The sequence below is a fragment of the Chrysemys picta genome, chromosome 7, assembly GCF_011386835.1.
Source record: "Chrysemys picta bellii isolate R12L10 chromosome 7, ASM1138683v2, whole genome shotgun sequence".
Taxonomy (NCBI): Eukaryota; Metazoa; Chordata; order Testudines; family Emydidae; genus Chrysemys; species Chrysemys picta.
In genome coordinates this window covers 58354958-58379387 of record NC_088797.1, presented here as the reverse complement: position 1 = coordinate 58379387, position 24430 = coordinate 58354958, and the positions used below count along the sequence as shown (strand labels likewise).

At 42.0% G+C, this 24430-nt stretch overlaps 1 protein-coding gene across 1 annotated transcript in view; it reads right to left on the bottom strand.

Moving 5' to 3' along the window:
- TM9SF3 (transmembrane 9 superfamily member 3) overlaps window positions 1-24155 on the bottom strand; it is an 86563-nt gene extending 62408 nt beyond the window's left edge. Inside the window, exons 1-2 of the mRNA XM_005312074.5 lie at window positions 23825-24155; window positions 9904-10099 (exon numbers count right to left, since the gene is read on the bottom strand). Coding sequence (XP_005312131.1) covers window positions 9904-10099; window positions 23825-23908 — 280 coding nt within the window. The 5' untranslated portion in view covers window positions 23909-24155. The remainder of the gene's footprint in view (window positions 1-9903; window positions 10100-23824) is intronic.
- Between the last annotated feature and the right edge of the window lie 275 nt (window positions 24156-24430).

The window sequence follows — 24430 nt, the reverse complement described above, 5'->3', positions numbered from 1 at the left end:
AGAGATACTAATAAGCAATAATTATTGAGCTGTTATAAAACATTGACGTTTCCCTTTAAACATACATTAGAAAGTCTGACCCGTTAACTCAGGATTTAGATCTGACCTCAAAATGCTTCAAGGAAATCAGTGTAGCTGGAGAAAAATGCTGCTTGAAAACTTCAGAGTTTCATTTAAGGACATTTACTTTGTATATTTTGACTTGTGATGTTGACAATGTGTGTTTTAACCGTTATAAAGCTTTAATTTTTTGAATCTCAATGTCAACTGTCATTAAATAACTATTGTCTGATCCCGCCCCCATCATTATTTGACATCCCCATAATTTCCTACAACTGTGAAAATGTAAATCAATAAAAAAACATTATCCATCAAAATTATACAAATATAAAAACTGAATTCTATACTATAAAAAGTAGTTTAGATTAATACAAATTTTTAAACAAGTACTAATACAAAAAGGCTAAAACTGAAGATAGCTGTCACAGGGTCTGCAATTCACATATACACTAGGAAACTTTGGCAGACTATTCTCACGAGTGCTACCACTGATTCATCTGTGGGAGTTCAAGTATAGACAAGGTTCCTGTGACTTCCAGCATTTTTACCACTGAGATAAGTCTGTAAAAGTGCTAGAATCTGCCACGATCTTGTCTACAAGAAGGTTCTTGGCTATGCTAAAACTAGTGGAAACTTTCTCTTTCCAACCTCCTCCCCACCCCACTCCACAAAAACCTCCCCACAGTTTAGACAAGACTCAAAGCTCAAACTCTGGGTTCCTGTTTTTGATCCAGTGCGGAAACATTATTATAAAAAAGTGAGATCTAGAGTCAATGAAAAGAATATGATCTGTATCATCTCCCTCTGCTGGATTATCTACTAAAGCAATGGGTTCTCAACTTTTTCCATACAGTGACCCCACACGACAAGAGAAAATGTTTTGGGACACTGCCCCCCATTTACCCATAAAGGGGAGGCTGAAATCCAAATGGACCTGTTTCCAACCCCCCTGAAAACTCAGGGATTACAGATAAGCAGAATGAAAACAAAATAAACCCCTTTTCCAATACCACAGAAGTGTCAAAAATAGGAGAAAACCCAACAACCACAAGCAAACACTTCCAAATTTTTTTTTTAAATCTCGACTTTACCTGTTAGAAATAAACTAATGCTTCAGTCACTTAACACCTCAGAAAAACACGCAGCCTTTAGATATTTTTCACATGAAGATCTAGATTCGGCACTCTATATACTAACCAATCTCTTATTTAAGTTTTGTAATCTTTCGTATCTGAATAAATCTTACTTTGGGTCGCAATTGGCTCAGACTGCCTGCAAGGATGTGTCCTGATATATCTAGTCATCTCTCATATATCATTTGAGAATCGTTCGAGATGCTAAAAGAGGGACACTGATATAGGTGGAAGGCCAGACCTTTGGCATACGAAGAATTATATTTCTTTGTTTCTCAATGAAGAGAAAATATTTGTAAAAGGAAAGCCTACCTAAAGCTGGAGGAGGATATAATCTCAAATGTTCAAGGCTTGTGATGTCTGCACATCAAAGCAAGACAGTAATGGAAAGTAGGCTTAGCGACAGCTAGGAATCACTGAAAATATGACAGAACACTGAGCTGGCAGAGTCAGCTCTAGGTTAGAGGAGTAAGGACTTCAGTAATATTTCATAGCATTTATAAACTAGCACTAAATGTAGCTATGGAAAGCATGGCTATTTTTAGTTCTCCTGTCTTCTCTTTCCAAGGGACACTGAGTACATGAAGAGAGACAAATAACCTAAGTACTAAAAAGAACAGTTGCAAATAAATAAACAGGGTATAATTTTCCCCACTCTCTGTTAAAAAAAAAATGCAACAAATGCGAAAAACTGGAAAAGGAAATTTCAAAAACTTTTGGCAATATCCCTTGGTCATTAATGACCAGGCTTCCAGAGTCTAATGATACAAAACCACACTCTCCTGACCTGGACAACTCTTCCCCCCTCCATCCTCCAACCAAAGCCAAAGCAATCTCAAAGTAGAGAGAAAGCACATTATTTCCTTTCTGACTTCTTGTTAGCCTGGGGATGTTTGGTCTTTTCCAAACAGAACCAAAGGGACAGTTCTGAAAGGGGGATTCTGAGAAGTTGAATGTCGGACAGAATGGGGTGGATAAGTCACTGACTTAAGCATCTGCAATTGTGATATTAGTAGGAAGAGTTTTAGTGTTAAAGACACCTGAGGGGGTGAAGTTCAGAAAAATCTAGCCATTTGTGCCAGGCTCATCCCCACAGCATCAGCACCTGCACACACCTTTAGAAAGGCAGCCATTTTAATTAGGATGAAAAACCCCATCCCATGATGAATAGAGAGATCAGAAAAACACAGAGTGAAGAAACTGGTCTAGAAACAGAGTGAGGAAACTGGATGAACAGTTATTGAACGTGAGCTGTTCCTAGCTCAAAGAATGCTCTGAAAACCCCTATTTTCCAGTGTAAAGGATCTCAGATAGGCCATCACAACACTGACGAATCTGTATTAGAGGGAACTAGCCTTGTGAGAGTTTTCTTCACTCAAACATTTTCACATTTCTTCAGGAAAGAAATCTGTACATTTGGAGACTTACAATCACTGTCCACAAGTTGTTGCACCCCTTGCACATCTGGGAAATACCTTTTCCTGATTCCTCTCCATTAAAGGACGGAAGGAGAGGGAAGGACACTGCAGCAAGTCTCTTCCTCCAATACTAAAGCATTTACAGAAATGTCTGAGAAGGTATTCAGAGACCTCTGAGAAAGATTTATGTGAAGGCACCAGATCCTGATTCTGAGCCCATTTCTTCAGAGATATAATAGGGAAAGAGAAGGTTCTGGGATGATCAAATACGTTTTTTGACTATAAAGAGATCTCTAGAGGGGACAGAGGACAGAAACGAACAGATTGTTCAACCTCCATATCCAGCTTTCTTGAGGAGGATGGGAAGAGTATGACATGCAAAGAATGTTGGCACAAGAACAAATCAGCATAAACTGGCCATGAATATATTTAGAAATTAGAAGAAGGTTTCTAACTATCAGGGAGGTTCTGGAACAGCCTTCCACTAGGAGTAGTGGGGGAAAACAACGTAAGTTTTAAGATAGAGCTTGGAAAGTTTATGAACCCTGTGACAGGGCTGCCTGACAAAGCAGGGGACTAGATTCAAGACTGGGAGGGACTTCCCTACATAGGGACACAATGACCCAGGTCTAAACCAGCCTGATTAACCCTGGCAATGATGGTGGGAGTCAGGCTTTATATCTCTATGGGAAAGAGCACCTAATCTCAGCAGGCTGAAAGAGCCCATTTCCTTCCCTTGGCATCAAAGCTGTTTTCCCCACTATTAAAAAAACAAAACTTAAGGTTACTGAAGCCACTACTTCCATTCCAACAGGAAAAGTTTCCGTTCTCATACTGCACAGAAAAATCTATGATGGAAGCAACACTTTGCTATAGCGCAAGACAACCCACTGCTGTTCCCATAGTCATGAAAATAAAAAAAACCATCCTCATCTACCAAAAAACCTGAGATGACAGAGAAGAGCATCAGTAACTGACTTGCTGTATGGCTAATCTTCTGGAAGTCAAGAAACAGCATGGGGAAAGAAAGGAAAGTAGAATACACAATGAAAGGGCACAAATATTCTCATGTGCCTGCCTGAGGTAGAGAAAGAAGAAAATCCCCATCTGCACTGGTAACCACCAAGTCACACAAACTGACTTCTTTTCCAAGCTGTTTCCGTATCTATGGTGTGCTCTTGCTAACAGGGATGACGCAGAACTTCTATGCAAAGGCAGTGCAATAAAAATCAGTAAACTGGTTGCATAAAGTCAGACATTTGTCATATCCTGAACAGATGAGGGGTGATTAAACAAAGCTTTGACATGGTGTTTAACTGCAATCAGATGAAATGAGAACAGCCTTCCCCCTTCTTTTTACTTACCATTTACATGCACATTCTAGAAAATTAGTCAGATAAAATATTGCTTTCATTCATATTTAGTAAAATCCATAACAATCTGTAAATATAGCAAATTAGTAACAAAAGGATTTTTTCTAGGGTTGTTGTCAGTATCATTCACTAGTACCATCAGTTTCTTCTAAAGGATAGAGTCAATTTAAAAATCATGTTAACACACAAGTGCCTTTCCTCGTGTTAGTAACAATGCTTTAAATTGTTAAAACTGAAAGTTATAAAATCTAATTACATTTTGCCATTTATGCCCTTCATTGTTTTTCATTCTGTAAAATTAGTAAATAGAGAATCTTACTTAGGAGACATTTGGCTACCAAGAACCTCAACCCATTACCCCTAACTGCTGGAAGAGGCAAGGCTATTGCAACTTTAACCAAGATGCTGGAACAGGTTTGGGGCACCGGGTTGTGTTGAAGAATGGTCCATCTTTTGTATTAGGTTCTGCCTGGTAGATATATGAATTAAGCATCACACACCCCATAGTTGACAGAAGGAAGAAAGAGCTTTCCAATTTCTCCCCTCTAAAGCCTCCTGGGTACTGAGAGGGGTGAGAATTTTCACTACCCTATTGATTCCTAAAAACTCTTGGTTGCTCTGAAAAAGAGGATTCCTCTATTCTACAGTAGTCCCAAACTTTTTTTGTAAGCCCTCTGCTGCTGCTCAGAGCTCTCTCAAGCAGTAGCATAAAAATAACATGATTCTTGACACCTTCACTATTGTCTTCAGAGTTATGAATAGCAACAATTACTAATTAACTTCATTTTGCTTCAGCTTGATGATATATAAGCAGAAGCAGCACTGGAATTTTGTCTGCAGATTCAGGAAGACAACACTCCCTAGGTCTGCCTTTGGTATGGTAGGCTCTTTCACCATCTTAAAACATTCTACCTGTTAAGCAAAACTTCATTTCCACAGAAGCTGATGGTTTAGATCTCCACACTCAAAGACAGCTTTCCACTGACCAGCCTTAAGTAGATTTTTCAAGCCTCAGTCACATGAAGTTTATAATAATGAATGCAAGATCCCAGTACATCTGTTCTAGCAATTTTAAAGGGAAATATTAGGAATGTATCAGATTATCTAGCTAAAGTCAGAACATTATTTCTTTTAAGCACATGTGCATCCCTTCTTTAGTAATATGGAGGGGTAGGAGAAAAGAGCTTACATAGCAGAGAATAAGATTTCATGTCATCATCTTATTTGGTTTAAGGATCCCAGAGAGTGGGGCTCCTGAAAGTGCCAGGGGGAGCTCTGTTTCTTTGACCTCTGTGCCCTTTGCAAAGTTTATCTTAAATCTGAGAATTCTCTTATTCTAGGAACTCTTTCTGGCATGTGCAGAGAATGAGTTGTAACTAACTACCTTCCCCCCCACCCCCAAGTCACTACAATGACCTTTCCAAGACTTACCTAAAGGAGAGACCATCCTTTTATCCAGTGGTTTTCAAACTGTAGGTCGCGACCCAATATTGGGTTGCGGCAGCTCTGGTCAGCACCGCCAACCGGGCCATTAAGAGTCCCATTGGTGGTGCTGCTCGGCTAAGGCAAGCTAGTCCCTACCTATTCCAACACCACGCTGCACCTCGGAAGCAGCCAGCAGCAGGTCTGGCTCTTAGGCCGGGGAGGGAGGGGAGGGACGACACAGAACTCCACAGTCCTATTGGCGGTTCCTGGCCAATGGGAACTGGGGAGGAGAGAGAGCGGTGTGCCTGCAGGCCAAACATGGAGCCACTTGCACGCCTCCGCCTAGGAGCCAGACCTGCTGCTTCTGGGGAGCAGCGCAGTCCGTGGTGCCAGGAAAAGCAGAAAGCCTGCTTTAGCACCCCTGCTGTGCCGTTCACCGGGAGCCGCTCGAGGTAAGCCTGCGCCCCAATCCCCTACCCCAACCCCATAGCCCCTCCACCCTGAAACCCAGAACCCCTTTCTGAACTCCAAACCCATCATCCCTGGCCTCACCCAGAGCCTGCACCCCCAGCCCTAATCCCCTCCCAAACCCTAACCTCTGCCCCAGTCCTGAGCCCCCCCAAACCTGGAGCCCTCTCCTGCACCCCAAACGGCTCATCCCCAGCCCCACCCCAGAACATGCACCTCCAGCCCAAAGACATGACCCCCTCCCACACCCCAATCCCCTGCCCCACCCCGGAGCCCCCTCCCACACACCAAACCCCTCATCCCCAGCTCCATTGCCCCACGGGCATCAACCATTTTCTTCAACTGGAAAAAAAGTTTGAAAACCACTGCTTTTATCCACCTATTTCCAGTAGTGTTTCCTATCAAAGTGGCTTAGTAAATAACTAGTGTTTAATCCACTGAAAAGGAAAAGCCTAAGAAGGAGAAAGACAAATTATCAGCCAGGGATGTAAGAGCTACCTTACCTGACAGGAAATGGTAGTGGTTTCCTCTCCCTAGGTTGTCTCTGACTGTGTTAAGTGAACCTTACTACCTGTGCCAGTGACGGCCACCAAAAAATGGCAGCTAATGTTAAAATCCACAAGTGCAGAAATGAGCAGTCAAGTAGTGAAGCGGACTGAATCATTCTGCCATATAGGTCAGCCAAGCTGTAATTTGGAGATTCACTGCTTCTGCTAGAAACTCCAGGGAAAAGATCAGTTTACGTAAAAGCTTTTGCATAGTCTTGGGAGCTTCAGTTAGATTTGGGCAGTACTCAAGATTTTGGGACACTGTGCTCCATCTTGCATTTTCTCTCTTCTTAAAGAGACACTCAACTTAAATTGCAAATAACCACTGGCACCTTAATATTTCAGTCTTAATATTGTAAGTCCCCTTTTTGCTTTATTGACTTATTGCATTTTTCAGCTTGGCAAACAAAAAAAACCTATAAAGTCAGTTTCACTTTCAGATTCTTAATGTTTTAATACTGGAGTTTCTAGCCCTCAAGGGCTAATCATAATCTTCAAACACAAAGTGAACCTAAACCAATGCAGTGTTGTCTTCCCAAGTGCGTCTGTGGCTGCTGATACATGACAACGCTATGCTGAGTGAACAGTGGTACAGTATTATGAAGAGCAGCAAGTGAAAGTGTAAACACTCCTCTGAGTCTCAGGCGTCTTCCTGGGAAAGTTCTAAGCAACTGCAGAAGAAGGTAGTAGAGCTATTCGTGCAGGAAGACGGCCCCAAAAAGGCTGGAGAGAGCAGTAGAGACCATTCATAGTCATGATGCTGTGGTGTAAAGTTTGAATAGTAGAATCCTTGCCCCACCCGACCCTCAGGAGAGTGTGGAAGAAAGCTTCTCCTTTCCAACAGTCAAAAGAGGTAGAAAAGAGCCTCTATTTTCCAGCCATATAAAAGCAAGAAATCCAATATGAAAATGGAGCCATCAGAGCATGGCCCAATAACAATGACCCACTAGGAATCCTTGTGCCTTCTCCCTTCCCAGCACTTGTGGGGCTAGCCTCCTCAGTAGTATGCTGCCTCTGGAGCTTACGTGTACCCTCTGTATTCCCATCTAGATCTGCTTTTTGCTGGTATGTTTAGTTCTCTAGGGAGAAATTGAGTATATTTTTCATGTAGACTCATAGCAATTTCTCATTAGTCAATAAAATGCTTTGAAACTTAAGCTAAGCAGTGCAGATGAGCATGCATGGTTTATCAGACCATGCTGCTCTGTGAACTCTACATAAGTTATGAATACTTACCAGACAAGTTAAGAGCAGCTATGCTAAAAAACTGACCTGCCTCAGCAAATGCATTTTTTATTTTTATTTTTGGAAAAGCAAAAAAGATTTTTCCTGATACTGAAAGGACATTGAAAGACCAATGATCTACTGTTAATCTAACAGTACATGTGTTTTCTATTATTTTTAAGTAACTTCATTGTGCTTTGTGTCTCTGTAGATACAGATTTTTACCATCAGCAATGATCCATTTTACAGAAGACTACAAAAAACCCTTTCAAAGTGGAACTTCTACCAAGTTAAGTCAGTTTTGTAGCTCATTTTAACAGTCTTCGACACAGGTTACATGTAACCTATGTATTGTGCAATTTCACATTTAGTTTTAGAGATTCACTGTAGAAGCTAGTAGTTCATAGAATATCCATTCAGAAGAGGAAGTAAGACATCAATTATCCTGTTGATCATTATTTTAAATGTAGTAGTCAAATGAATTGAAAGAAATAATGGAACTGGAAAGTGATAAATCTTAACTGTGGAAATTCATGTCATTTCCCTCCCCTAAACCCAATTCCAATTTATTTTTAACTTTATATTCCAAAAAAGGTTCAAACATTGCATACAAAAAGAAAATTAATGGTAGCAGTGCTTTCAGTCTGAATTGTTATAGAAAGTAGACCTATATATTTTTGGTTTTTCAATTTTATGTTTTATCAACTTTTATTTTTATAAAAATACTGGGCAAAAAAATCATTAGCGATGCTTTTACAACTGGAAGAGTAAACAAGAGGGATAGAATATTCAACAACATTAATTTTGGGCAGGACTTTCAAAAGTGCTGAACAACCACAGCATCTATTGATCTCAAGAGGAGCTGCATGTGCTCAGCATACTTGAAAAATGTAGTCACAGTAGTACCCACATTCTCACTTTCAAGTTCTTCCTTTATTATGCTGAAGAGGGTCTGGAAGAGGTCCACAGCTCGTGTCTACCCCAATAGCAAAAACAGCAAAACCATAATTCCAATTTTACACACCAATAGGAACACTATTACCAGAACACAGAAGTTTAAAGAGTAAGATTAAAGCCACAGAACATGCTCTGTTCTACAAAACTAGTTTTCCTTCAAAATCAACCTCAATACATTCTTTATATTCTACACCGGGGTGGGCAAACTACAGCCTGGGGACCGCATCCGGCCCTTCAGACGTTTTAATCCAGCCCTTGAGCTCCTGCCAGGGAGCAGGGTCCGGGGCTTGCCCCGCTCCGGTGCTCCAGCCGTGGGCTCGCACCACTCTGCGCATGCCATGGCTCCCGGAAGCAACGGGATGTTCCCTCTCCAGCTCCTACGCACAGGGGCAGCCAGGAGGCTCCACACACTGCCTCCACCCCAAGTGCCACCCCCACAGCTCCCACTGGCCAGGAACCATGGCCAATGGGAGCTGCAGGGGCAGCGCCTGCAGAAGGGGCAGCGTGCCGATCCGCCTGACTGCGCCTCTGCATAGGAGCCAGAGAGGGGGACATGCCGCTACTTCGAGGAACTGCTTGAGGTAAGCACCGCCCGGAGCCTGCACCCCAACCCCCAACCTAGCCCTGATCCTCCTCTCACCCTCCAAACCCCTTGATCCCAGCCCGGAGCACCCTCCTGCACCACCAATTGCATTCATGGCCCGCCATACAATTTCCATACCCAGATGTGGCCCTTGGGCCAAAAAGTTTGCCCACCCCTGTTCTACACTAGGTTTTTCTAAAGAGTGCATATGGCTAAATATCTCACATGTCTGAGTTGCCCTGTTTTCAATAATACAGAAAAGCAAAGAGAAGCTCCTCTAAGATCTACCTGTGCCAACATGTGGTATTGAGCAGTCATTTTATATGTACTCTGTTCATAAATTAAGAGCTGCACTATTATATTTTGAAAACTTTTTAACCTTCAGAAATAAAAGCAATATACTCTACTTTCATACTGAGCATTCTTTGATTTTCTTCAACCCTGTCCACATTCAACATTTGAATGGCCATAATCAGTTACCACAAAAGTTTATTAACTGCTGAAAGAAGATATCTTTAAGGGGTGAATGAGAGAGACAAAGAAATTCAGTGTGTTTAAGAGACCATTTGTAATAAAAGCCTCTGTTTTCATACAAAGTTGTGATCAACAATGAGAAATCTACTAGTCAAGGGAACTGAAAGTGTCTCTTACCCAGGAGTTTTTAATTCAGAGATTAAATGTAGGGGATTTTTTAATACATCTTAGAATGCTTACCTTTAAATTTAATGTCCAGACCACTAAATTCCAATTCAACTCCTTGAAGTGCTTCTCCTAGTGTTTCATGATAATGACTGATGCTTTTTTTTGATCCCACGCAGAAGGGAAGAGAGAAGTATTTGTATGTCTCTTGGCGATTGTGGTAAGGTCCTACTGTATTCATCCAAAGAACGACTTCTTCTTTATCTTGGTACTAAAAGAAAGAATATTGAAACATATGAGAAGTCTATCACAGTAAAAGTAAGCACATCCATTCTTCATGTTATTTAGAGAGGCAGTGGTATATTTGGGGAGTTCAGAAAGGAGAGGTCCAAACACCATCTGCACTTTGAGTTAGACAACTAAAAGAGCATCACATAAGACAAATATTTGGGGGCATGGGAGGGGGGGAGAAATTTATGCCTGCTCCTCTTAGGCATTTAAACAAATATTTGGCATAAGGGTATGAAGCATCAGTGGCCCTTTACAGGTAACATTCCCTGAAATTGAAAGCATAGAAACTTACAAAAAGCATTGAAGAGAAACTCCTTTATCTTTTTTATCTGCAACTGTATAAATTTGCCAAAGACTCCATACAGGATGCGTAAATTGTACCTTGGTAGAACACAAGTACCCTCCATCTTAATAACTAGAAGTAGCAATAAGTGTAGCCCTCTCAACAGGGTTTTGCCCTGGACTTCTCTGTAAAAGCAATTAAAACCTCATCACTTGTAGCTACCTCTGGTCAGTAAATGTAGTACCCCAGCCAGTAGCTGGCTAAAGTTTTTTCAAGTTCTATCATAATTCCAAACACTCTTAATATATGCACTCCTCAGATAAATGTCTCCATTAATGCTCAGATGTTGGGATGGACTCACAAAAATAAGAACCAAAGTGTTTAAGTTATCATGTGTGATACACTTTGTAAAATGCTAACCTTGACTAGTTTTTTTTTTTTTTATTGTGCTTTTAACAGTCTTTACAGGACTAAAACAGTTTACCGCTAGCCTTTCCTCCACACGTCAATAGTGGTGACTATACCATCAATTCACCAAACCACCTGGGTCCGGTTTTCAAGCCAGGAATAGGTGCATATAATTGTATTTGCACATGGCAAATCCATTTCAATCCTACTTAAGAGCTAAAATTCAGACCCCATAAATATGCAAGAATGAAGTGTTCTCACAAGGCTGAGATGTATATAAATGGAACAAATATTTATGACAGGTTTCAGAGTAGCAGCCGTGTTAGTCTGTATCCGCAAAAAGAACAGGAGTACTTGTGGCACCTTAGAGACTAACAAATTTATTAGAGCATAAGCTTTCGTGGACTACAGCCCACTTCTTCGGATGCATACAGAGTGGAATAAATATTGAGGAGATATATATACACACACATACAGAGAGCATAAACAGGTGAGAATACTAAGTATTCTCATACTTCTTATCAAACTGTCTGTACTGGGCTATCTTGATTATCACTTCAAAAGTTTTTTTTCTCTTACTTAATTGGCCTCTCAGAGTTGGTAAGACAACTCCCACCTGTTTATGCTCTCTGTATGTGTGTGTATATATATATCCTTAATATTTATTCCACTCTGTATGCATCCGAAGAAGTGGGCTGTAGTCCACGAAAGCTTATGCTCTAATAAATTTGTTAGTCTCTAATGTGCCACAAGTACTCCTGTTCTTTTTACAAATATTTATGTTACTTTGAGTGGAAAGGAGAATCAAATGTCAATTAGGCATAAGTGTATTTTTTATCGTGCAGTCAAAGTAACTGGTAGATAAGAGTTAGACACTTTCCATTTCAACAAATTAACAAAAGTCCTTAAACACAATTATATGAATAGTTAACTGCCATAAAGCTAGTTGGGCCTAGAAATAATTAGCTACAAACCCACATGTAGAGTGCTTGAGCCATGAGTGCTTAAAAATATGTTTTATTCTGATTTATGAATTTAAGTCACCATGTTTTGAGAAAAGATTTAATCCTTTCATTCCATCATGCCACTTTATTAACAAATCAAAGCTGCTTATAATGGAAAGCCTTGTACTCTTTTGTATTACATCTGCAGCAATCAATGATAAATATTTGGTCAGTTTCACTACTGCATGTCCAGCAATAATACTAACCAGCCATTTGTCAGTTTCACTTTACTTGGGAAAGTAGCAGAGGTACAGGAGATTTTAGGGATGGGGAAGGAGAAATGAGAGGGGAGCAAAGAAAAACAATTCAACATGTCAGAGAAAGCCAGAAGAGGTTCCCTTCTCTCTACCACCAACTTGAAAGGTTATACTGGTGCAGCATAACAATCCATCCTTGCAGAAAGCTGAGGGAAGGTGGGAAGTATAGCATTCAACAACTGAAGTGAACATTAGGCTCCTTACCATGTTCCTGATTCTGCTGGCAGATTGGGGGCTATATCCCCATCTTTCTCTCCTTTTGTAATGCCTGACTTGACTTTTGTACCTTCCTCCCCCTAGTGGTTTTTGAGTAAATGTTCAAGTATTCAAGCGTTACCTATCAAGATCCAAATTTCTTTCAAGTACTGTTTCTCTCATGCAACAGTTGATGACACGCTGACTTGTAAACGGAGCTGTATTCTTTTTCAGTAGTGGATTGTGTTAATTTTCTTAAGCTTCTAAACTCTTGTCTTCCACAGAAAGTTAAGAGGAAAAAAAATTAACTCCCATTTTAATAATGTACTTATTTGCAGGCAGTCTGTTACTGAATGGTGATCTCAAAATTTTTTGGGAAGCATTCCAGGTCACCTTTAAAATGAATTAAATCAATTATATACTATAAGTAAGTATTAAAACAAGACAAAGTTCTGCTTTCTTGTTCAAATATAAACATGTTAATTAAAAAAAACAGACTGACAGGCCTGAGAGTGAATTCCTCCATTTATCTTCAGAACAGATTGTAGATTAATTCTGTAACTAGACGGTCAACTCTTTGGGGCAGGGACTCTGTGTTCATACGTGCTCAGCATATTGAGACCCTGATCTCAACAGGGGCTTCCAGATGCTACTGTAATACAAATATAGAAAACATACAAACATGGGTAGTGACAGGAGGCTGTTTTCCTCACACAACCCAGAATGCCATCATTTCGCTCTTGGGAGAGAGGACCCAATTAAGCATGAAAAGGAATTCATTCAATCCCTTGCCTCTCAGCTGAGAGGGACATGGGAGTTATGGTGGTTGTGTGATGTAGTTGTAGACCATTTAGTGGGACATTGTGAAATGAGTTATCAGTTTCAGTCTTAGGCCACTGAATAAGCAAATTAAAGACAGACTCCCCCTGCCTCTCACAAAGAGGTGAGATAAAGATGGAGTATCAGATTCCACCAAGTTTCCTGGTCACTCATTACTTTATTTATGGCAGATGTGTATTTATTGGTAATAGTATTTGCTACTAGCACTCCTTCCACCTTGCTATCAGAAAACTAGTTTTGATCAGTACCTTCATCTAGCAGGAAACAAAGATGCAAAAATAATCACCACCAAAACACAATGAAACATACATCTCTTCCTTATCATTCAAAAAACTTCATAATTAGAAAGCCATAATATCCTATCCCACAACATTTAATTAAGGCTTGAGACTTCAAAGAGTAAAATGAGCAGAAGAGGACAACTTCAATCATTCCAGTAAGATGTTTATCACACTTCCTCACTATACTAGCAACAAACCCTAAACACAGGAAGCACTTAAACCTAGCCAAATCATAAACATCCCTGAAGACAGGAGCAACTCCTATCTACGAGAAGAACTTAATTCTCTTGCATCTTGGACTGTAAACCCTCTGGGGGAAGAGATCATACCTTGCCTATAAAGCACCATTTATTTATGCAGTGCCATAAACTTATCAGTGTAGCAATCTTGCAAATAACAGTTACCATTCTCCCAACAGTATGAAGTGTGACTTGCCAAAAAGCCAAGCCAACTATAAGTACAAGACAAGACAACTGTTCCCTCCTTAATTAAGCAAACAACAGAAGTATTAGAGAATTTAGGAGCTTGGAAACAGACAGATTGATTTTTTGAAGTAGGAAGAACTACCACTTGTTATACAAAAAATATATAAAGCTATATACAAAAACAAGTATCAGATGGGTAGCCGTGTTAGTCTGAATCTGTAAAAAGCAACAGAGGGTCCTGTGGCACCTTTAAGATGCATCTGAAGAAGTAAGGTTCTTACCCACAAAAGCTTATGCTCCCAATACTTCTGTTAGTCTTAAAGGTGCCACAGGACCCTCTGTTGCTTTATACAAAAACAGTGCATCTAAAAGTGTCTTTTACTATTATTAGCTTCATCCTTGCAATACATCCCTACAATGAATTGTATGATATGTTCAACTAAGATTGTAAGTTCCTTGGGGGATGGATAGACCTCTTGTTTTGCTTGTGAATAATAGTATTGGAATTTCTTCCAACTGTGAAAGTTACTAGTGACCCCCCCTTAACAGCTAGCAGCCTTTATGTCAACCAGTGGCCATTAGGGGGAAGCAGACAGTTCAAAAGTTCAGACTACTGTGTAGTGAGGTGTCTTCTCTCCTCTGCCTTGAGGTAGAGGGAACTATCCCCAAGCCGGTTTTCACTGACCAGATAACAGAAGCACGGCTCTGGCAACCACCAATCAAGTGTTAACACGGCAAGGGTCTTTGAATGTGTATAAAGGATCTGTGAAATTTGTGTAAGACAGAGTTTTTGTACCAAGGTGCAAAGCTCTCCTTTCTTCTGCAGAATAAAGCAACTCTTCCTTAACCCTGTCTGGCTGTTATTGGCTCTCAGCTAGGTGGACCCGACATTTCGGTGACAGTTTCTGTTGACCCCAGATGGGACTCTCCTAGCTCGGACATTGGACTCCGGACGGCTGCGGCGAACTGGGAACGGCGCCAACAGGGTGCTTCGCCCCTTTTCTCTGCTTCACTGCGGCCCCTGGGATTCGTGTTCCGATAAGGTGAGTCCCAATAGGATAAGGAGACACTATCTGGTTCTGGTCTGGTTCTGTTCTGGTTAACCGGTTAATGAATTTCTGTTTTATACATTTGGGCGTTAGGTGTGTGGACGGAACCGAGCGTCTCATTTGTAATTCCTCAGAGTGGAAGCCATCGTGTGCGATGAAGCTCTGAGGTCGAACTGGGATCTTTCTGTCCCATCCCCTGTAGCGATCAGTATTAGTAGAAATTCCTGTAGTAGGATCCTATTAGGCCATAATTCCCTCTGTTCTCTGTGTAATTCTCTGTTAGAATGTAAGCAGGTAGATGGGTGGGTCTCTGGTAAAACCCTCTAAGGATAGCCCTTTGGATTATATGTTAAGTAAATGGCCTTTACTCGGTGTTCAAAAAAGAACTAGTTACACCTTGTGTAGAAATTGATGTGGCTAGTGTTGTGGAAATTGAATTGTGGAGAGGATGTGACTTTCCTCAGAACATGTGCAGTGTATATTGTAGTAGAGGTAAAAGAAATGCAAACCTACCAATATAGGTTGTGTTGTCTTTTTCAGATCACTGTGTGTTTGAAAGCAGAAGTTAGAAGTAAAAGGCAATCAAAAGTCTGGGAAAGTTAATTGTGTTCCTTTTTAAGTAAGAATCTTTAAGCTGTGGATAGCTTTGGACATGGAAGCAAGCCAGAAAGCATCTGTATTAATGTAATTTTCTAACTAATAAGGTAGAAGCCACTGAAACCTGGGCTGCCTATGAAACAAATACAAGGAAATATGGGGTAATTCCTCTGTTATGAGAATCTAACATGACACCCATTTGCCCTTCCCACCTACGTACCAGGCTACAAACCTAAGTAATAAGTGGCAGGTACTCCCTCAGTTTGGAGAAATGATTTCAGGCACTAGGTAAGTCATTCAGACACATCATACAGGTCTGTGAGACTGAGTTTTAAATCAATGTCATAAATATACAGAAGTCATTAAGCCTACATCTTCTCACAAACCTTTCTAATTAGCCTCACATTCTGAGTAGATGAGACAAAACAGAGTCCTGACTGAGAGAATCTACTGGACAAGTGCTCACTTACTCAGTTCTATCCTCTAGAAAGCAAGACAGCAAATCAAAATCCCTTTTACTTCTGCTAGGGTATCAAAAGCAGCATTGAATTGAATAAGGCATGCCACAGGGGAGCCAGATGGTCTTTTCTTAAAATCACTTGTACTGTAAGATTATGTAACTGGATGTGATAGTTTCCCTCTCCTGCTTTTCAAACAGAAATTTCCTCTCTAGCTACAGACGATTCAATGACAGCTGTATTTAGGCATTTGGAGAAAAAAATGAAGACTGCATCAGGAGCTCCCTATGAGGATGAACAGAATAGTCAGTGAAAAGTTAGCAGTGATCAGGTAAAGTGTGTGAGAACAACAGTATCAAATGTCTAACTCAACAATAAGACAAGCCAACAAAACTAGGAGAAAGTAAGAGCAGATAAACAGACATTTATCTAAAAAGAGCATCTGGTTCTCACAGCACATAAGATGGTAAGGGTTTTGATACACTACCTGATCTGTCTTGTTTAAATATATGAAAAACATTTTTACAAAGGAATAAATTTCTGCCTCAGCTAGAAATTAATTCTAATGAGTCTTGTGGGTGACAAGTAATAATGCAGTAATTGTGCAAAGTGGTGAAACAAGTCAGTGGTCAGTCATGATTATCAGAGCAGGGGACATGAGGTGATAACTTTACTTAAATTTAGAATCTGTAGTTACAGTAACTCCTTGCTTAACATTGCAGTTATGTTCCTGAAAAATGCTACTTTAAGCGAAACTATGTTAAGCTAATCCAGTTTCCCCATAAGAATTAATGTAAATGGGGGTTAGGTTCCAGGGAATTTTTTTTCGCCAGACAAAAGACATATATATATATATAAAAAACACATACACATACATATACAGAGTATAAGTTTTAAACAAACAATTTAATACTGTACACAGCAATGATGATTGTGAAGCTTGGTTGAGTGGTGAAGTCAGAGGGTGGGATATTTCCCAGGGAATGCCTTGCTGCTAAATGATGAACTCAGCTGAGCTCTCACGGGTTAACACATTGTTGTTAATGTAGCCTCACACTCTACAAGGCAGCACAAATTGAGGGAGGAGAGACAGCATGGCAGAGACAGACAGAGACACACACAGTATGTGTGAGAGAATCGCGCATTGCGCCTTTAAGTATGCTGACCCCAGTCTAAGTACACTGCCTTTTTAAGTAGATCAGCAAGTTGAGACAGCAGCTGCTGCCAGCAAGCTCCCTCCATCCTGAGCCCTGTTGTGTTGTCGTCCCTCCACCCCCACCCCCGCTCTATGGAAATGGGGTAAAATAGCGGGGGGGGGGGGCAGGAGCAGGGGGACACCCTGACATTAGCACCCCTCTTCTCTCCCCCCCCCCCCTTCGCACAGCAAGCAAGAGGCTCCCGGGAGCAGCTCCAAGGCAGAAGACAGGAGCAGCACACGGCAGTGGGGGGAGGGGCAGCTGAACTGCCCGGCAATTGATAGCCTGCTGGGTGCCTGCTCCATAGGGAACTTAGGGGAGCGGGGAGCTAATGGGGGTCTGCCGGTCCACCCCACCACTAGCTCCAATGGGTTGCTCTTTCTGCAAGCAGTGGACAAAGCACTGCCAAACAACGTTATAAGGGAGCATTGCGCAACTTTAAACGAGCATGTTCCCTAATTGATCAGCAACGTAACAACGAAAGAACGTTAACCGGGACGACTTTAAGTGAGGAGTTACTGTACTTCATTACCAAGATGCAGTTCCTGTTTATAATAAAAACGTAAGCAAATTTACTGGTCTATTTAAATGCAATTTTAGATTTGTTTTGCTATGAAAACAAGCTTTAGCCAAGCTTCCAGGGCTCCTTCAAATCAACAAGAATTACTTATCTTGCAGCCACAAAGGACAACGCTATTCTAGAAATGCCTACATCATAATCTTTATCCCCTTTCTACCCCACCTTGCACAAAAAAACCGTGTCCCTTAAAAAGACCGGGAAGACAGCCTTACAGCTACAAGATGATAGCCACCTGTGTCCTAACAAGAATATAACAGTAGACAGATCTGTTAAGTAGGTGCTGTTGAATGTAACATGAAGGCAGCACACACACACACAAAAAAAGCCAACAAATAAGAAGTGTTGCATCTTCAGGACTGGCATAATTGGCAATTTCATGTTTTGTTGCTTCATAGTAGACGATACAGTGTATATGGTCCCAGGATCCTACTAAGATAAAAAATATGACGCGACTATTTCTAAAACTAGAATCAGCAAAGACTGAACAAGAAACATCTTGATGGTTCCACAATCCAAAGTCCACTACTTCAGTTTAGAATATTATAGAAGGTTGCATAAATGTACAATTTTAAATACCTATCACCAAACTCTTAAGATGTAAACATACCAATTTAAACTAAGTTTAATTAGGTGTCACAAATTTGGTTTCACAGAATTTTCTGTACCAAGTTTGATATCAGTTCAGTAATTCTGGTAACTATGTTGAGAACCTAATGATCTATTTTGACTGCCTAAACATGTAGTAATAGCCCAGAGAAGTATCACCATAAACACAAGCTTCCCCTTTATGCCTGTGCCATCTCTGACAAACTAAAGCTTTAGAAACTTTTTTCATAATTGACACAATATTAGTAAAATATAACCATGCTCTACCTAGCATAACTATCATGGGTAGTGGTATCTATATGGCCACTTTTTAGCAGTTCTAACACTTTTTCTGGGTAGTCCTCCAGCAAGGCTGTACTGACTAGAGCTAGGACCACATTGCAACATCCACACTAACAATAAGACATTACCGAGATACTACTGATTATGGCACACCACCAATCTAGTTTACAGCTGTATTTGTAGTATGGACTGGTGATCAGAAGTATTTCCATTAGTTGGTAACAATGCTTCAAGTGGCACTTTCAAGCCGGATGCAACAAACAACATAAAATAAATGCATAAAGTTGAAAATACTCTAAAAAGAAACACAGCAACAGCCAGACCATTCTTAGGCACATGGTATGTATGTTGCAAACCCATTTCTTTCCACAGAGCTCATTTCAAGTGGGACAAAGCTTTAGGCTCCTTCATAAGAGTGGCAAAATTAGCATGGTAACCCTGCTAAGGTTAGCCTGCAGGCTATTTCATCTATATGTTTCTGAAGTCCACACAACAACTGACTAAAAGGGTGCAGGAGAAAGGTGTCTAGAATTTTTTTTACCTGAAAACATCTGTCTGATAGGTGTCAGTGCCACAGAGAGTTCGTGTTGGGCTATTGAAGTTTATCTGATAATAATTCAATAGGATAACAAATATTTTAATCCAAGAAACAATCAAGATACTTCAAACGCATGCACCCCTGGACATGCTACATAAAATCATAGGACTGGAGAGGACCTCGCAAGGTCACCTAGTCCAGTCCCCTGCACCCATGGCAGGACTAAGTATTATCTAGACCAGTGGTTCTCAAACTTGGGCCACCGCTTGTTCAGGGAAAGCCCCTGGTGGGCTGGGCCGGTTTGTTTACCTGCCGCATCCGCAGGTTCGGCCGATCGCAGCTCCCATTGGCTGTGGTTCGCCACTCCAGGCCAATGGGGGCTGCGGGAAGGGCGGCCAGCACATCCCTCAGTCCGCGCCTCTTCCCGCAGCCCCCATTGGCCTGGAGCAGCAAACCGCGGCCAGTGGGAGCCACGATCAGCTGAACCTGCGGACGCGGCAGGTAAACAAACCGGCCCAACCCGCCAGGGGCTTTCCCTGAACAAGCGGCGGCCCTAGCTTGAGAACCACTGATCTAGACCATTCCTGACGGGTGTTTGTCTGACCTGCACTTAAAATCTCCAATGGTGGAGATTCCAGAACTTCCCTAGGCAATATCTTGCAGTGCTTAACCACCTTGACAGTTAGGAAGTTTTTCCTAATGTCCAACCTAAACCAACTTGCTGCTATTTAAGCCCATTGCTTCTTGTCCTATTCTCAGAGGTTAAGGAGAACAATTTTTCTCCCTCCTCCTTGTAACAACCTTTTATGTACTTGAAAACTGTCATGCCGTCTCTCGGTCTTTTTTTCAAACTAAACAAACACAATTTTTCCCAATCTTTCTTCACAGGTCATGTTTTCTAGACCTTTAATCATTTTTGTTGCTCTTCTCTGGACTTTCTCCAGTTTGTCCACATCTTTCCTGAAATGTGGCACCCAGAACTGGACACAATATTCCAGACTGAGGCCTAATTAGCGCAGAGTCGAGAGGAAGAATTACTTCTTGTTTTTTGCTTACAACACTCCTGCTAATACATCCCAGAGTGATGTTGGGGAATAAAGCAAACATTGTTACACTGTTCACTCATATTTAGCTTGTGATCTACTATGACCCCCCAGTTTCCTTTCTGCAGTACTCCTTCCTAGGCAGTAATTTCCCATTTTGTATGTGCAACTGATTGTCCTTCCTAAGTGGAGTACTTTGCATTTGTCCTTATTGAATTTCATCCTATTTATTTCAGACCATTTCAAATTGTATCCTATCCTCCAACTCCTCCCTTGCTACCCCTCCCAGCTTGGTATCGCCCACAAACTTTATAAGTGTACTCTCTATGCCATTATCTAAATCACTGATGAAAACATTGAACAGAACCGGACCCAGAACTGATCCCTGTGGGACCCCACTTAATAGGTCCTTCCAGCTTGACTGTTAACTACAGATAACTACTCTCTGGGAACAGTTTTCCAACCAGTTATGCACCCACCTGATAGTAGCACCATCTAGGTTGTATTTCCCTAGTTCATGTTTAGATACTTCATTGTGTTGCTTTTTTACCCCCATGTTGAGAGTGAAACTTACCAGAATACTGTTCTCTGAAGCAACAGCACACAATATTTCAGAAAAAATAATTAACATTTCTTTTTACTGCCAGGGCAAAGAAGCAAAAGCAGCACAGGGAACAGCAATAAAAGATGACACACAAAATCCAAAAGAGAATTCATCAAATAAAATGATTGGCAAACCTAAATTACTAATTCTTTCAGTGCCTCATGGACATACAATATATATCAAGCATTGTTTCTAAAGCCCAACTTCCACAGCTCATGTTCGTGATACATTAAACCTGGGATTTCAACTTAAAGTTTGTATTTTGGGTGGGGCAAATTTATGTCCAGTAGCAGTCTCTCTTTAACCCCGTCTGAATTCTAGGGCCCGTCAACTCTAGCTAGTATGATGAACAAGGCCCCGGGCTTACCCTTTCATTTCCCAGAAGTGAGAAGATTGCTCAGCATCCTGAGCCATGCTCTATAATGCTAATTTCACCTGCTTTGAAAAGGGATCTGCAAACATTTTCAGGAGAGGCAGTTATATATTCATTCTAGCCTGCTCTAAGTCAAGTTTTATTGGCCCCTTGTAGACATAATGAGCCACAGTTAACTCAAGTACCAAAAACATTGTGCTCACATAGACTATAATATTTACCATGGTAGGTAAAACTTCAGACTCAGGGGATTCAAATCTGTTACAAGAGTGGAAATCCTGTATTTACTACCATTCCTACACTTCTGGGGACATGAACTGTTAAGAAAGTTTGCTTACTTCAGTTGCTGGAGAATGTATTCTGTAAGGGGGGGGTGGGGAGACTGAGAACAATTCTTGGTCATCTACAACAGTATATTCTTTTTATGTATCAATTTTGAAAGCACATTTAAGCTAAATTATAATTGTTCAAATAAGGAAAAGAATTATAAATTTAAGTTTTATTTATAAATTTCACACACATCATCAGGCTAATTTTCATTTTAGTACTTAGATTTTTCTAAAATTTTTACAATTTAGTTATATTTCATCACTTAGGCTGCTTTTTAAGGCCTTTGCACTTCATTCAGTCTGGACAACTAAAATACAGCACTCAGTTTCACTTACTGGTTCTCCCACATTAACACAATGCTAGTAAATACTCAGGGTGTTCCTCAATAATGGAAGAATCTGACGGTGAACCTATATGAGGACTTTTTGGACAGTTCATCTAGTATCTCTGCAATTCCACCAGTACTAGCAACAGTGGCAATGCAGACTATACAAGCATTTTACCATACCATCTAAACTTGATTCAAGTAGGATCAGAGGATACTGTAAAAACACCTATGAAATGTCTACACCAGCATTTTTACAGGTGCTAGCACCAGAGGTAGACAAGCAGTACAAGAGGTCCTAGTGTGTGCAAAGAGCAGATGTATAAGTTAAGACTCTGTAAAGGAACACATAAGTTAGTGAACAGATGTACAATTAAATACTGAATTATTTTCCAGCAACTTCATCTGAACACAAGACCTTTTTAAGCTATATTTGACTTTAAACCATAAAGATTTTAATCTCTGAACTACATCCCAATTTCTCTTCACTTACTAATTTCAATCTTCACTAATACATTTAGATAATTAAATCTTGAAATTGACCACTTCAGGGCTGTACTTGGCCAAAAAGGAGACAATACCAAAGTTATTTCTAAATGATATTTTAGTTATATGGCACATTCTGAATTTATCAAAGTTGTACCTATTATAAATCATAGAATTGTAGGACTGGAAGAGACCTCGAGAGGTCATCTAGCCCAGTCACCTGCACTCAAGGAAGGACTAAATATTATCTAGATCATCCCTGACAAGTGTTTGGAGATTTTTAAGAGCAGGTTAGGCAATGATGGAGATTCCACTACCTCCCTAGGCAATTTATTCCAGTGGTTAACTACCCTGACAGTTTGGCAGTTTTTCCTAATGTCCAACCTAAACTGCCTATGCTGCAATTTAAGCCCGCTGTACTTCTTGTCCTATCCTCAGAGGTTAAGGACAACAATTTTTCTCCCTCCTCCTTGTAACAACCTTGTATGTATTTGAAAACTTATGTCCTCTCTCAGTCTTCTCTTCCCCAAACTAAACAAACCCAATTTTTTCAATCTTCCCTGATAGGTCATGTTTTCTAGACATTTAGTCATTTTCATTGCTCTTCTATCACAAATAAGTTGTCAAAACCACAGAATCAGAGCCAGTGTGTACCCTGTATGGGGAGCAGTACCAAAGGACCAGGAATGTGCACATGTGGAAGAAAAAGTGCAAGCAGTCAGGGAAACTGAGGAGCACAGATACTTAACCAGAGGCTAGGTCTTCTTCCAATCTATTTAGTCCCACTTAGCCCACACTCGTCCCACTCCAGAGGAGGATTCTGCAGTACAGAGTATGGCCAGCCACTGTGCACGGAGTATAGCCATCCACTGTGATTGGATTAGGTAGTGACTGACATGAGACTAGCGGTCATTCAGGCAGCATAGTCCCCATCAGACAGCGGGGTCACCACACAGCCCATAACCTGAAGCAGCATTTTGGGGAGGAGGGGTGTGGAGAATACTTGGGACCAAATATTATTAAGAAGAAGGAGTATTGACCTCTTCAGCAACCCCGCAAAGCCCCAAACCCTACTGATGGAACAGACCCTCCTTGCTACAACCACACCCCTACTACGGACCAGATATTACACTTCCCCTCACCCACAAAGGAACAGTATTCAGAGCCCCTCCTCTATAAACATACACACTCCACAGGGAACAGGTGTACAGGCCCTCCCACCCACACTTCCGGGTGTGCAGGGCCCGATCTACACACACACACACACTCCCTCCCCCACAGGTATTCACAATCTCCCCCTCCATAAACACACACACACGGGACAGGTGTACACGGCCCCCCGCTCCCCCCACACATACATACAGGGGATGGGCGTATGCCCCCCCCCCCTCCACACAGGGTGGTGGGTATTGAGGGTCCCGCCTCCATAAACACACACACACACACACACACTCCCCCCCAGGGACGGCTGTACCACCCCGTGCTGCACCCGCCGCGCCGGGCACCAGGGGCGCGGCTGGCGGGCAGGCCCAGCCGGCTCCTCACCGTGTGCTCGTGCTCGTCGGCCCGGGCCCGCAACAGCAGCAGCGCGGCGGACGCCGCGCACAGCAGCAGCCTGGGCAGCTCCATCCTCCCCGCCGGCCTCCTCCGCGTCACCACCGCAAGCACCAGGCTACCCGCGAGCCGCCCTCGCTCTGCCCGGCCCGGACCCGGACCCGGACCCGACCCAGCCGCTGCCGACGAAACGCTGTTTCCGCTGCCCCGGCCACGTCATCCGGCCGCACACCGGAAGCGCTGCGCCTACGGTGGCTAACGGGAGCCAAACGTCAGCACGCGCGGCACCAGCGGCCTCCGCGGAACGCCCCCCGCGTGAGTCGCCTCCTCGCGGCACCCGAGGCAGCGAGCTGTGGGCACGGGGGGAGGGGCTGCCTCCAGCCCGTTCACGTGGGTGGAGCCATTGGGGGAGGGGCTGCCCCAGCCTGTGCATGAGGGGGAGCCATTGGGGATGACGGGGAGGTTGGCAGTGCCTCAGGTTACCCTATAAACACAACAGGAGCAGCCGCTTTGACCAGGCCTGGGCAGCATCTGGCCGTCCAGGCCCAAACGCTGGGATGGGGCTGCAGGTATAGGATAGGGCCCTTGCAATGGGGA